Source organism: Acomys russatus, chromosome 28 (genome assembly GCF_903995435.1).
Source record: "Acomys russatus chromosome 28, mAcoRus1.1, whole genome shotgun sequence".
NCBI lineage: Eukaryota > Metazoa > Chordata > Mammalia > Rodentia > Muridae > Acomys > Acomys russatus.
This window is the reverse complement of record NC_067164.1, coordinates 37852347-37867930: the sequence shown is the minus strand read 5'-3', so window position 1 is coordinate 37867930 and position 15584 is coordinate 37852347. Positions and strand designations below refer to the sequence as shown.

The 15584-nt window shown below is 37.7% G+C and overlaps 2 protein-coding genes across 2 annotated transcripts; both read right to left on the bottom strand.

The window, feature by feature from the left end:
* Nucleotides 1–1287: 1287 nt before the first annotated feature.
* On the bottom strand, nucleotides 1288–2239 carry LOC127210887 (olfactory receptor 6C74-like). Its single transcript, XM_051170656.1, is given in 2 exon segments — nucleotides 1288–1452; nucleotides 1454–2239. Coding segments are annotated over 2 exon segments (939 nt in total). The 5' UTR covers nucleotides 2228–2239.
* Nucleotides 2240–7888: 5649 nt separating this feature from the next.
* On the bottom strand, nucleotides 7889–8851 carry LOC127210611 (olfactory receptor 10C1-like). Its single transcript, XM_051170308.1, has one exon. It carries the CDS (start codon nucleotides 8849–8851, stop codon nucleotides 7889–7891), a length of 963 nt encoding a protein of 320 aa, XP_051026265.1.
* Nucleotides 8852–15584: the final 6733 nt, after the last annotated feature.

Here is a 15584-nt window from a genome sequence, read left to right as displayed (position 1 = left end):
TGTGTGTGTGTGTGTGTGTGTATGCTTCAAAGGTGAGCAACCACAATAATGGATAAATCCTGCTACTTAACTCAAGTTAAGTCTTTTAATTTAACAATTATTACATTTTACTTATTCACTTTGTCAGTGAGTCTATGTGTATATAAGAGAAATAGCACCACTTTTGAAGATCAGATATGATCTTGTGGGAAGTAGTTCTGTCCATTTACAACGTGGGTTCAGGGACCAAACTCAAATAGTAAGGATTAAAAGTGAGGACTCTAGCCTACTGAGCCATCTTGGTAGGCCATAATTTCTTTGAATGAGGTACACACAAAAATTAGAAAGATCTATACCAGCCAAGGATAATACAGGAGGTAAACTTTAAACCCCTACCCAGATCGAGCCAATGGTCAGAATATTCTCCACAGCTGAGTGGAGAGTGTGATATGACTTTCTCACGTACTATGGTGCCTCACATTTGACCATGTCCCCTGGAGGGGGAGACCTGGTGGCACTCAGAGGAAGGACAGCAGGTAGCCAAGAAGAGACTTGATACCCTATGAGAATATATAGGGGGAGGTAATCCCCCTCAGGAACAGTCATAGGGGAGGGGAATAATGGGAAAATGGGGGGGGGAGGAATGGGAGGATACAAGGGATGGGATAAACATTGAGATGTAACAAGAATAAATTAATAAAAAAAGAAAAAATATTAAGTAATACTTTTGCTTTGTTTATAAATTATTGCAAATACAGAGTAGCACAATATTGTTCCCATTAAACAATGCACTAAGTATAATATAAAATAATTAAGAATCTTATAGTGTTGACTAAGAGGAATTTGAATATTCATTTTGTTTTCTCCATGGTTTGTAGGGTTGGGGATCAAAATCAGGCTTATTCATGTTGGGCAATCCCTCTATAATTGAGTCAAATTCTAAAATCAAAGCTGAGATTTTAAAGAATAAAAGAGATGCCAGAAAAATAAAGTCAATTCCTTTTAGTTCCCTGTTAGAGAAAGAGGAAGCTAAGTTGTAGGGAAAATGTCTTTTGGTATTTAGGTTATATACAACTGAGATCACAGCTCAATACTAGTATGTTGTCTACCATGTATAAAGCCATAAATTTAATTAATTCCATGATCCCCAAATACATAAAATTAGCTTCGTAAGGGGAAAATTTTTCTTGGAGTTGTGAACATGAGTAACAAAAAAAGAAGAGGAAATTGAACCAGACTTATCTCAGGGTCAACTGGTGTTATTAAAATCTCCTTTCCTCATTTCCCTCATAAATTTAAACAGAACAGTCATTTCTTAGAGAAAGATGCAATCCGTTGCATCATGTTAGTGAATGCCTTTTTCACTTGCTGATTCCTCAAGGTGTAGATAAAAGGATTCAGAAGTGGAGCCACTGAGGTATTGAGCACAGAAATTCCCTTGGAAATAGACACTCTCTGCTTGACTGACGGTTTTAACATACATGAAGATGCAGCTGCCGTATGAGAGGGATATCACGATCATGTGAGAAGAACATGTAGAGAAAGCCTTCTTCCTCTGACTGGCCGAAGGGATTTTTAGAATTGTCAGGGCAATGTAGGTGTAGGATATTATCACCATGACCAACGTGAGTAAGAGTGTCACCAAAGCTGAGACAAATCCCATCATCTCCAGGAGCTGTGTGTCTGTGCAGGAAAGCTGCAGGAGAGGAGTGGTGTCACAGTAGAAATGGTCAACAATGTTGGAAGCACAGAAGTCAAGATCCAAGCCTAACAGGAGCGGTGGAAAGATGACAAAAAATCCAGCAAGCCAACAACTGAGGACCAGCTGCACACAGACTTTATTGTTCATGATGGTCATGTAGTGCAGGGGCTTGCAGATGGCTACATATCGGTCATAGGACATGGCTGCCAGCAAGTAAAATTCTGATGCTCCAAGCAGGAAAGCAAAAAACACCTGAGTTACACAGCTGTTGTAAGAAATGGTCTTGTCCCCCGTTGCCATAGTAACAAGCAATTTGGGAATACATGTAGTAGTGTAGGAAATCTCTAAGAAGGAAAAATTCCGAAGGAAAAAGTACATGGGGGTCTTCAGGTGAGTATCTACCAGGGTGAGGGTTATGATGGTCAGATTGCCTGTGATGCTGAGCATGTAGGTAAGAAGCAGGAAGATGAATAACACAACTTTCCACTGTGGGTCATCAGTCAAGCCTGCCAGGATGAAAACTGTCAACCTCGTATGGTTCTTCATTGGGATGTTCTGACTTTTAGCTGGTCCAAGATGAAGAGAGAAGGGTTTGGGAAGAGGTTTTCACTACAGAACTATACTAGTGACACATCTTGATGAAAAATACCATCAGCATTGCCAAAGCAAAGTTTTAGACAGATCATTACTAATCCATGATCTAAGGAGGTCTATGCCAGGAAAATAGTAGTTTGTTGGTTAATGTATCTGAGCAGAAAACAAAGTGTTACTTTATAATTATACTTGTGAATAACTTATATAATGGTGTTATCTGGTATATCTTTTAGGTGACTAAATTATCAGGAAATTAAGGACAGAATTTCTTGAGCATACAGCACTGTCATATTTCCATTTCTCTTAAGGAAGCTTAATTGAATACAAAATTAATTATTTCAGAGAAATCCAGTGACGTTATTATCTTGGAACATAGAAGTCTATATTGAAAAAGAAGGGAAAGGATAAAAAGAGGAGAGAGAGAGAGAGAGAGAGAGAGAGAGAGAGAGAGAGAGGGAGAGGGAGAGAGAGAGATTCTCCCCAGGGTCAGTATACCTTTCCAGTTTTAAAAACTCATCTAGCTGAAATATCTAATTTTGAACTCCCTATTTTCAAGGGGAAGATGTAATTTCAAAATTGAGAATGAATTATTGAGGTAATTTTTAGAGTTTCTATTGAATTAAATAATTGAAGTAATTTTATCTACAGTTTCTATTACTATTTTCATTACTTTGATTTCTGTTGTCACCCTATATTTTGCTGACTTATTCTTCCAATACCACTTCTTTAGCAACAGTTTGACATTATCAGTGTCTATAGTAAACCATTGTGGTTTCAAGAAAATTACAGCTACAGGTACACTGGACAAGGAGGAACATGTAAATACAGTTTTAGAAGTTGTGTAAAGTGAGAGGATAAAAGCTTTGTAAAAATATAAGATATAGGATATTTAGAAATTGGAAATGAGTTTGAAGAGTAAAATTTTAAATTCATAATATTCATAGTTTAAATTCATAGATTCATAATGTATATGATGCAAATGTGGTGTTTAAAAATCTTTAAGCTTCTTTTTGTGTACCTCTAAAGCTTACATTTTCTGGTTCGTCTTATGAAGAGATTGACAATATGAATACATGACCTGCAAAAGAGGAGGATTATATGGTAAATTTAAAAAGCACATTGCAGCATCAAATAGTGCCTCCAATTTCACTCAATTTTAGTGGATATGTATTTTCCTCACAGTAATATTAAAATCTCAAGTTAATGAAAAATTAAGAAATTCAGGATATAGCTCAGTGTCAGAGTGGATGACTAGTATACTTAAGACTCCGGGCTTGATGGTAAGACAGAATGTCAGGGTCACAGGAGAAGGGAATAAAGATGGGAAACTATGAGGAAAGATATTAGCAAGTAGAAGTAGATGACTAAATATATTGAAATGACACTATTAATAAACAAAATTGCTAAGATTTATGTGGCTATTAAGTTGGGCATCTAGTATTAAAAGTAATAAAATCTATCTATTGGGAAAACTTCTTACCTAGGATCTTCATCATCAGACACTCAGATGCTTACATTTTCATGAAGTACATGGCATTCTAAGGTATTATTTTTGCCTTAAGGATATTATGGTGATTATTTACTACCCCTCTAATGTATATGTTATTCCTAGGAGAGGTTGCAGATAAATAAAATAAGACATCAAGTGCAAAGAAAAACCACACTTGTTTCAAATAATATTAAGAAATGTTTTCAGAGGCAGGCATGGTGGCACACACCTGTAATCCCAGCACTCAGGGAGGCAAAGGGTGTATCTCTGTGAGTTTGAGGTCAGCATGGTCTACAAAGTGAGTCCAGGATAGCCTAGGCTATACAGAGAAACCCTGTCTCAGAAAAAAAAAAATGTTTGCAGGAACTATTTGGGTTCTATGACAGGTCTTAGAATGAGAAGCAGAAATCCCATGATAGTGAGGAGAACTGAATCAAAGTTCAGGACAAAGCCACAGTCCACTTGGAAGCATTCCTGATCTCACAGTTGGCAGACAGGGGTAAAGAAAATCGTCACTGTTATTAGACACTCCCTTACATCCAGAGAGTCATGAAAGCATCTCTTACAAGTTTCCCTTGTTTTCACAGATTATCATAATGTCCAAAAATGTAGGAATTCATATATCTAAAGCACAGAAATCACATATTATTACTTAAGATCATTTGTGCAACTTCAATCACACATACCAATGACTCCACAGAATATTATGACAAGAGTAGAATTCACGTTGAAGTCAAATGCATGAATGAACTTTCACTTAGTTGTAGCACCCATTATGAGTATTAGATTAATTTGAAATGGAAAAAGTTTTTAGTTGTAATTATCAACAGTCAAAGATTATATTCATCTTATTTTCTCTGAATTATAGTTTAAAGCTGATGAAAGCATACCAACCTTTTCATAGAAAACTTTAAAAATTAACTTAATGTACCTAGTAGAAAATATTGTTTAAATTTTGTCAATGTTTTTATAATTATGAACCCCAATTAACTGTAAAAAGTCTACAAAGTACTACAGGTTATTAGAAACACACTACACACACACACACACACACACACACACACACACACACACACCATAAAAAGTCAGATATATAAACATAGTTGTACTTGGACCAGTATCTTTATACTAAACTGTTCAATCAAGTGGCTGATATGAACACAGACACTGAACTCCTCTTTGAATGCACCTGACTTTAAACCACAATACATGGTGTGTTTTTCTCACCTATTAAAACAATCTTGTAAACAATTTTGTTAGGTATTGTTTTCCCAGGAGATTTTTGTTTTTAAATCCTCTTTTTACTGTAGTAATGTGGTCCATGAATTGAATAATTTTCTACGTACTGTGCATAGTGCCATATGAAATGAATCCATCCTAATCTTGGGGAGTTTTCATGTGCTCACTTCCTGAATCAATACTTAAAGAGAAAATGAAATTTCTCATGAGAATTTGAGATTCATAACAACATTTCCCCTGGAATTAGCACGTTTTATGTTATCCAAATGTACTCCCCAGACAATCTGCATTTTTAAAAACAGAGTTCTCAATAGAGAAATTGCAAATGGCTGAGAAAGACTTAAGAAATGTTCAACATCCTGAGTCATCAGGGAAATACAAATCAAAACTACTTTGAGATTTCATTTTACACTTGTCAGAATGACTAATAAAAAGTGACAGCTCATGCTGGTGCATCTGTCAAGCAAAGAGGACATAAGTCTATTGCTATTAGGAGTGCAGACTTCTACAGCCACTTTAGAAATCAGTGTGTGAGTTCCTCAGAAAATGGAGAATCTAATTATCTACCTCAAGACACAGCTCTACCACTCTGGCATATACCCAAAAGTAGTTCTATCTTACCACAAAGACACTTGGTCTACTATGATCATTGCAGCATCATTCATAATAGACAAAAAACTATAAACAACCTGGGTGTCTCTCAACTGGAGTATACATTTAAAAATATGGTACACGTGAAATTTGCAGGCAAATGGGTACAACTAGAAAAAATTATCTTGAGTGGTGTAACCCAGACTAGAAAGACAAATATTGTATGCACTCACTTGTAAGTGAGTATTAGCTGTTAAGATGCAATCCACAGAGCTTGAGAGGTTAAGCAAAGAGAAGAGTTATAGGGGGAAGCACGCATTCCCTGGGGGAGGGGAAATAGAATAGACTCTGAGAGATGCCTCACAGCTCATTGAGGATAGAGAAGTCGATCTGGTTCAGACTTGGAACCTTCACCCTTACATTCTAGACTCTTTGGCAGGCGAAGGTACTCTGAAGGCTACAGAAAGAGAAATCTGGACACTAACCCAGCCACAAAACCCTTTACCTACAATCTGTCTTGCCTGCTGGGTTTGCTGGGACAATGATGGCATAGAGCTTGTGGGAGTGGCCAACAATGCTTGGTTTAAAGTGAGACCCGCACTACAAGAAAGAGCCTATGACCCACACAGCCTGGATGGCCAGGAACCTAGGATAGGCCAAACACAACTGAGAACAAATCAAGGAAATGATTCTTAATGGTACTCTGTTTTGCCCAGGGATTGGTTCCTTTCCCAATTATCATCAGAGAGGCTTCCTCCAACAACAGATGGGAGAAGATGGAGAGACCCACAGACAGTTATGATGAAGGGGGGAGGGAAGGGAGAGAATCTAAATTTGTGGTCTCCATCCAGTTATATCTTTGATTTATGAGAGTGTCTTTTAGGCTGTGGTCCAACCTATTGAAAACCTTTCTCCCAAGGGAAAGTCCAAGAATCTAGTATTTATTCAGTCTACTAGGCTGGATGTCTCAGCTGGTCTTCAGTCTGCTCTTACCACAAAGAGTTGGGCTCTAAAGCCAGTGAAGAAATGAATTTGTGAGGAGAGTCAGGGAAAGAGGCAAAGAGCAAAAGCTTCCTTCTTGTTGTTGTTGTTTTTCTATATAATCCACCATAAGAATGTATATGAGTAAAGGTGGGTACTCCAACTTGAAGTGATCTGGATTTAAGCCAGGTCTTCCTGCCCCAGCCAATTAAAAAAACAAAAACACCTCCCCCCAAAATGCCTCACAGGCTGGTTTCTGGTTAACCTCAGATGTAGTCTAGTTGACAACCAAAAATACTGGCTACACAGGCCAATTCTTTATCATACATATGTGTCCTTCATCTTCTTTAATATTGTGAACATCAAATACAAGTATATCAATTATGTTAATTTAGTTTATTTCTATTTTTTACTCACAACATATCCCTCCAATTCAATTTACCATCTCCAAAGTTCAAATCCAAACACTTTAAACTTACAGGAATACATGGCTATTTCCATAAATCTGCACTTAACAACAATGAGCAAGCAATGGCATGAGATTTCTTAACCTTCTAGGATCAAGCTTTAAACAAATATTCTTGGCATGAGGCATGGACTCTATATCTTACTAGATCTAAAGGGAAAAATATTACTGGATTCTTCTTCTTCTTCTTCTTCTTCTTCTTCTTCTTCTTCTTCTTCTTCTTCTTCTTCTTCTTCTTCTTGTTCTCCTTCTCGTTCTCGTTCTCCTTCTCCTTCTCCTTCTCCTTCTCCTTCTCCTTCTCCTTCTTCTTCTTCTTCTTCTTCTTCTTCTTCTTCTTCTTCTTCTTCTTCTTTACAATATTTCTGCTCCATGACTAACTGCTTCTAACAATTTTAGAAAATGCTGGTAGCCATGACACACTGATGCAAAGTTGAAATTTTGAATAAACCGGATTTAGTGCCGCTTTGTAATCCCAGATTTTCAAGAGACTGAGGTAGGAAAACCATGGATCCAAGTATTAAATAGGCTATAGAGTAATCTCAAGGCTTGTCTGAAAGTTCAAATTAAGAAATAAAAAAGGAATATATTTAGTTAGATAGCAGTGCACTTTTTTAGACTTGAGTTCAATTCCAAATACCATAGAAAAGGTTTTGAATGAATGAATGATTAAACAAATAAATAAACCTACTATGTGTTATGTTTTAGTTGTTTACATTGAGAATTATAAAGCATAGATAAGTGTCTTCTGGCTGTTAGACTATCAACACTTCAATAACAACATGAAATTATAAAAAAACTTTTGGATAAACTCTTGCCACTGGCAAAAGCATCAGTGGCTGGGGGTGAACTAGTCTATTTGTCTAAAAAGTTTCCTCTGTGTCACCCTTTGAAAGGCTTCTTTCACTTCCTTGTTCCTCAAAGTGTAGATAACAGGATTCAGAGCAGGTGTGACCACAGTGTACATGAGAGCAGTAGCCTTGTCAGTGTCTGGAGTGTGCAAACTCTTGGGCTGCAGGTAAGTGAACAAGGCGGTGCCATAGAAAAGAGAAACAACCAGTATATGAGAAGAGCAGGTGGAGAAAGCTTTGTGTCTTCCCGCTGCTGAGGGCATTCTCAAGATGGCTAGAATAATGCGGATGTAAGAGCACAGAATGAAGACACAGGGGCTCATAATGAAGACCAGGGAAACAACAAATATCACAATTTCATTCTGGGAAGTATCCACACAAGCTAGCTTCACCACAGGCATGATGTCACAAAAAAAGTGCTGAATCGTTCCCGCTCCACAGAAGGGAAGAGTGAAGATCCAGGTGGTCTGAGCTGATTCTACCAGGATCCCAGTCATCCAAGATGCCCCAGCCAACTTCAAACAGACAGAAGGGCCCATCTGCAGAGTGTAATGCAGTGGGTAGCAAATAGCCACAAAGCGATCGTAAGCCATGGCTGCCAGAAGGCAGCATTCTGTCAGCCCCAAGATGGTGAATACATACATCTGAGCTGCACAGCCTCCCACACTTATGGTCTTGGGCTGCACCAGCAGGTGCACCAGCATCTGAGGCACCACACTGCTGATGTAGCACATCTCCAGAAAGGAGAGGTTGGTCAGGAAGAAGTACATGGGAGTGTGCAGGGAAGAGGTGGCCCAGATCACACAGACGATGATGAAGTTTCCTCCCAAGGTAAACAAGTAGATAGCCAGGAACACAAAGAAGAGGACAAGCTGCAGCTCTGCCAGAGAAGAAAAGGCCACCAACGTAAATTCAGTGCAGAGGGGCAGGCTTCCGTTCTTCATGAGCTCAGAGTTAGACATTTATGGACGCAGTCAGCAGCCACGGGCGACCGTCAGCAATGGTACTCTCCCACTATCAGTGTGCTAATAGGAGAACAGAGACAGCTAGATGCTGGTGAGACGAACAACCCAGTCATTCAGGTGGGTGCATAACCCAGTCAGGTGGGTGCACAACCCAGTCAGGTGGGTGCACATTTCTGCTGTGGGTCTTGTTTTCTTTTCACAGAAACTTGGATAAAAAGGTCATCTAAATTAAGAATTTCAAATTTTACCTAGTAATGCACACAAGTGGTCTTTTTAAATTTTCAGACTATTTTTTATTAATTAAACATTTTAAAAAAATTTAACATATATATTTATATTATTACTTATATATACAATAGACTACCTATAGCAAGAAGAACCATGACACAATCAGGAGTTATATAAATGTTGCATTCTTAGCGCTTTGGCTATTTGTACTTGGCAGCCTTGAGGAAAACATATTTCCTATCTTGGTGTATCCAAAATTCTGAATGTAAATCAATCTCCATCACATCTTGTCATTATCAACTTAAAACACCTATCTAGACCTGAAAACATCTTAACCCCTAAACAACTAAGCTACCTGGTCTTCAACTCCATTAGAGACTTGAGAAGGAATAAACTTGATTACCTGAGTATGCGGGGAGTGCAGGTTAGTAGCTTTCAGAATTTAGATCACTTTCCCCTGTCAGGATACAGAGGAAGAGGTTACAGGTAGTACAGATGAGACTTGTTAGGCTGAAATCACACAGGCAGCTGTTTTACAATGGACACATGAAAGTGTTTCAATTACAAAACAAAATTAAATAAGAAAGTATCATTTTCTGATTTTCAGATCTCTGCAGTTATCTCAATGGTCCATTTAAGTATTCAACAGAAAAAAAAAAGTATTTTAAAGCCACTCACTTAGTATTTATTTACATAACAATCTGGTTTTGGCTTAAATAGGATATGTTACTGATTAGACAAGTAAGATTTGCAGACATCAAAAACACATAGGATCTCCTTTTAAACTTTCGTGAACCTTTTCAGATATTGCGGCTGGAATGGCTATCTAGGAAAGAAAGCTTCTTATTGGTGTTGGCACTGTAAGTGTTCTACAATGCCAAATGACATCATAAAGTGTAGGTAGAATTTATTTTTATGAGAGACCATAGGGATTATATCCCCATATTGTGTAGCTGTTAGTCTCAGGAGGATTGTGTTAAAAAAAAAAAAAAAACACAAAGCCATGTTTATTATGCAATTTGGCTTTTGTTTTCTTGGTATGTTTCCAGAGATAATCTACTGTTATGAATTATTTCATTTAAGATACAGTAAACTAAAAGTTTCTAACTGATGCCCATGATTTACCTGAAACTCTAAGGACTGTGACATAGCAATCTTTATGAAGCTCAATTACAAAGTTACCATTAAGATCTTTGCAGTACAGGCAGTTGTAGTTTAGAATACATATGGAGTCCAAACAACTCATATAGACATTTCCATCCCATCACTATCACACATGACCAAAAATACTGAATTTCCCATTGAACTGGTTGATACATTTTTATGCAACTTGTTTCTCTTAAGGAATAAACAACTTGGGGTCTGGCATCTTAGCCCAACGGGTAACCACATCTAGTGTGATAACCTGACACCCTGAGTTCAGTCCTTCAACCTAATTGGTGGACGGTAAGGAAGTCGCCATACGTACTTGTATGTACACGGCACATACACACAGACACACAGACACACAAACACACATACACACATACACACAGACACACAAACACACACAACAAATAAATAAATAAATAAATAAATAAATAAATAAATAAATAATAAAAAAATAGTTACAATATTTTTAATCCAAAGCTTATGTTTGGTTAAGGTGTATATTTTCTACTGGCTTAAATATTTTAAGTTCTTTTCATGAAAACAAGAGCAAAAGAAAGGAGTGTTGAGAAGCCAACTTTGAAGGTATTATTTTAAATAGATCTGTTTCCTAGTTTTTCCACAACTACCAACTGCAATCAAATATTGGAGTTTTTAGAAGAGAGAAGTCTCAAGGGGGAGAATGAATCAAGAAGAGAAGATGCATGAGTGGTTAAATACACAAGTTGATATATATATATATATATATATATATATATATATATATATATATATATATATATGGGGGAGGGAGGGAGAGGAAGTGCAGATAGTGCTGGAATTTCTATAGAACTGGCTCATATATTTAAGGAGTCTGAGATGTTCCACAATGGGTCATCTACCTGCTAGAGACACTGGGATGTTGGCATTATGGCTTGGTTTGAGCTCAAAGGTCTCAGAATCGGAAAAACTGATCATATAAGTTCTCAGTATGATTCTAAAGCTCAAGAATCTGCTGATATAACTCACCCAAGCCAAGATCCTGAAGTTTTCATGTCCAAGAAGTTAAGAAGAGTGTATCTACACATCGAGAGATACATATCTTGGTGTTTTCCCTATCTTACTTCTATGTCTCTATGATTTCCACAACTCAAAATATTTGGACCATATGTTTGCCTACATTGAGTGTGGCTCCCCTCACCTCTCTCTCTAGGTGCAGTATATTTATTTTTAAAGTTTATTTCTATTACTTTTTGGGTTTGTAAAGTTTTATTTTTCATCTCTTATCAAAAATAAATTTTTTCATTCAATATGTCTTGATTACAGTTTCCCTTGCCTCTGCTCCTCCAAGTTTCTCCCCACCTCCCCTCTAATCTGGATCCACTCCCTTTCAGTCTCTCATTGGAAAAGAACAAGCTTCTAAGAGATAATAATAAAACATAACAAAATAAAATATAATACGATTAAAAAAATCCATCACAAGGCAAAACAACTGAAGAAAAATAGTCCCAAGAGAAAGCACAAGAATCATACACCCCCTCTTCCATAGACTTGGGAGTCCCTTAAAAACATAAAACTGAAAGCTATATTCCATTTGTGGAGGACCTGGTATAGACCTGTGCAGGTCCTGTGATTGTTGCTTCAGTTTCTATGAGTTCTTATGAGCTTTGATCTATTGATTTAGAGAGCCTTGCCCATCGTCTCCTCTGGCTCTTCTGCCTTCTCTTCCAGAGGGGTCGCTGAGCTTTGAGAGGAGGTAATTTATTCAGATTACATCTCAATTGTTTTCCCCTCACTTGTATCCACCCGTTCCTCCCCCTCTCCCTCTTTCACCCTATTCCCCTCACCTAGGTCTGTAACCGAAGAGGACCTCCTCCCCCACCATATAGTCTCATCTTGGTAGCCTGCTTATCCCTACTCTGAGTGCCCTCAGGTCTTTCCACCAAGGGGAAGTGGTCAAATATGGTGCACGGAAATTCATGTCAGAGTCAGTCCCTGCTCTCCACACAACTTTGAAGAATGTCCTGTCCATTGGCTAGATCAGAGTAAGGGTTCAATGTTCAATATTTACTGCACATATTGTCCTCGATTGGTGCAGTAGTCTGAGCAGACCCCCCTGGGTCCAGATCTGCCTGTCATGATATTCTTCTTGTAGGTTTCTAGGACACTCTGGATCCTTCTATTTCACCATTCTCCCATATTTCCCTCACCTAGAGTCCCAATAAGAAGTTCTTACATTTATCCCAATCTGAGAAGAGGGGTTTGATGGAGACATCTTATACAGAACTATGTGTTTCAAGGTCTCTCTCTCTCTCTCTCTCTCTCTCTCTCTCTCTCTCTCTCTCTCTCTCTCTCTCTCTCTCTCTCTCTCTCTCTCTCTCTGAGCTCTCAATGTATGGCTGTGGATCTCTGTATCGCTTCCCGTCTGTTGTGTGTGGAAGCTTCTCTGATCCGGACTGAATAAGACACTGATCTATGAGCATGTCAAAATATCATAAGGAGTCTTTTTTTAGACCACTAATATTTGGTTTACCCCATCTCTCTGGGATATCTCGCCTCAGCCCATCATCCTGTATAGTTAACTGCTTTCGGATAGTGGAAATTGTGTTAGGGCCGGTGAACTTTATGAATATGGACCTATTTGTTCTCTTTTGATATGTCACAATGGTATGTGCTGCGTTCTCACAGCAAACAAAAATTATCTTGGACACAGACATTGTGGAGAAGACAAATCTGTAACAAAAAGTCAACATTTACCCAATAATAACACAGATATTGTGTTGGAGGAAGCTATTTAATAATCATTCTTCTTGCATGTAACTGTATATGCTATGTTTCTTTTTAATTGATCTGCACTGCAGGCAGATAAGGGAACAGTGGATGAAACCGGCTAAGCTTGGCAGTCATAAGTCCACATTGTGTTTTCCTGGTATACTTCTATTTTTACCACTATGGCTACTTTGTTGACGAACCCATCAACACAAACAGAGGAGGCTGAGTAAAGAAGCTGATTCGTAACCATAAATGGGCCCTCTGCAACCGGTGGTCCTCTGCTGAGATCACATTTCAATGAGTATTCACAAAAGATACAAAACTCTACTTCCTTTGCCTACTCAGACTTGCAATTATATTACCATTTTCTTAGGTATAAGAAACTCATTATTTTCATCAGAGTATTCTGGTTGTGTATTTGCCTTTGCTTATCATTAAAATAACACTTTTCTTTCAATAATTGAGTAAAGTCCCTTGACCTCTGCTACTGAGATCTGGGCATGTGCATTTAATTAAATTTCTCAACTGAATAACTGTAAGTCTGTAGAGATGTAATAGCAGCGAGGACTATTTCACAAAGCTCTTCATAGTGAGAATTCTGGAATGTTGATTTCTTTTAAAAACACAGAAATATTGTAAGAATGTACTCTCATTTTAATCCTAGAGGTAGGGACGTGTAGCCGCTTCAGACTGTCTGTGCCAGCTGACTACAATTTGTTGCTCTAGCAGAAGCATAGTTTTGCCAGCTGCAGATACTTTATTGGGGCTGTCTGATGTTTGGAATTCTGGGAACTTTTCAGAGGGTACATAGGTGGGGTCCTTGGTTGTTGGTCATTTAGGGAGATTGGTTACATTTTGTTAGTAGCTATGGTCAAAGAAGAAACAAAATGAAAGAAATTAGATACAGGGATCTTTCTCTCTCCCTTTCCCCTCTATCCTTCTAGTGATGGAAGTGAAAGTGGAAATATAAAAGGTAGGAAAAAGAAGAATTCACAAAGTAGCAAATATTAACTACAACCTTTCACTAAGTACTGATGAAAAATAGGTCTTCTGGATGGTTGTCGTATGGGGAAGTAGATTTTATATAATAAAATTTTATCTTATAGTTCATTTTTGCCAATCCTCTCAAACATTGGCTTTACTAGGGAGATGAGACTTTTCCAGTTTACCCAGGTTGGACAATTTTATGATCCACATTTAATCAACAAAGCAGTTCAACCTTTTCTTAGTAACTCCTGAAGCTGCAATCTTTTTTTTTCTTTTCTTTCCTTTTCTTTTTTCCCCCATTTTTTATTGTTTCTTTTTCACAGATATATTAATATTAGCACACATAAACAAAATAGTCTACATACAGCAGGAAGAACCACAAAACAATCAGGAATAATATAAGTGTTACATTAATAGTGATTTGGCTATTTGTACTTGGCAATCTTGAAGTAAACATCTTTCCTATTTTGTTGAGTCTAAAATTCTGAATGAAAATTAGTATCTATCATATGTCATCTCTATTAACTTAAAACAGCTGTCTAGACGTAAAAACATCTTAACCCTAACCAACTTAGCTTAGTTGAAAGACTAAACTATCTGGTCTTCAACCTGATCAGAGACTTGAAAAGGGATAAAACATGAATACCTGAGTGAATCTGGAGTGCAGGTTAGCAGCTTCCAAAATGAAAAAAAAAATGACTGAGACAGTTTACTTCCTGAACAGTCACCCAACACTCTCTATAACACTGGAGCATCATCTTCACACTTCTAGCCCAATATATCTGACAGACATATTTGTGAGACAGGAACTACTGAGGACTTACTCACTCTGTCTTGGCAGAGTTTGGTCATTGACTTTACCTGCATCTAAACTTGTCCATTTGTAGACAGAATTCTGTCTGTGGCAGAAACGAGGACATTTTGTCCAGTGGCTGGTTTGCCACATTTGAAGCCAACCCCATAAGGAGGTTCTTTGATGTTCATCATCTTCGAGTCAGGCTGGGAATTGCTAGGAGTTAACTTGTCTTGTTGTCAAAGAATCTTCAGAATAATAAAAACATCTTTAAATACCATATTGTGTAGGTCTATGAGGTTTTTGAAGACCTTATTTAACTATTTTACCCCATATAGATAGCATCTTCAACAAATGGTGCTGGTCTAACTGGATGGCTACATGTAGAAAATGCAAATAGACACTATTTATCACTGTGCAGAAAGCTAAAGTCCAAATGGATTAGAGACTCGAACTTAAAACTGGACATCCTAAAAATGTTAGAAGAAAAGGTGGGGAAGATACTTAAATTAATTAGCACAGGAAACAACTTCCTGAACAATACACCAACAGCCTAGGCTCTTAAGTCAACAATTAATAAATGGGACCTCATGAAGCTAAAAAGCTTCTGTAAGGCAAAGGAAACAGTCAACAGAACAAACTGATATTCTACAGACTGGGAAAAGATCTTCACCAACCCTACTTCTGACAAAAGGCTAATATCTAACATATATATAGAACTCAAGAAATTAAACACAACAAAACCAAATAATCTAATTGAGAAATGGGGCTCAGTATTAGAGAATTCTGAACAGAGGAGTATAGATTGGCGGAGAAACACTT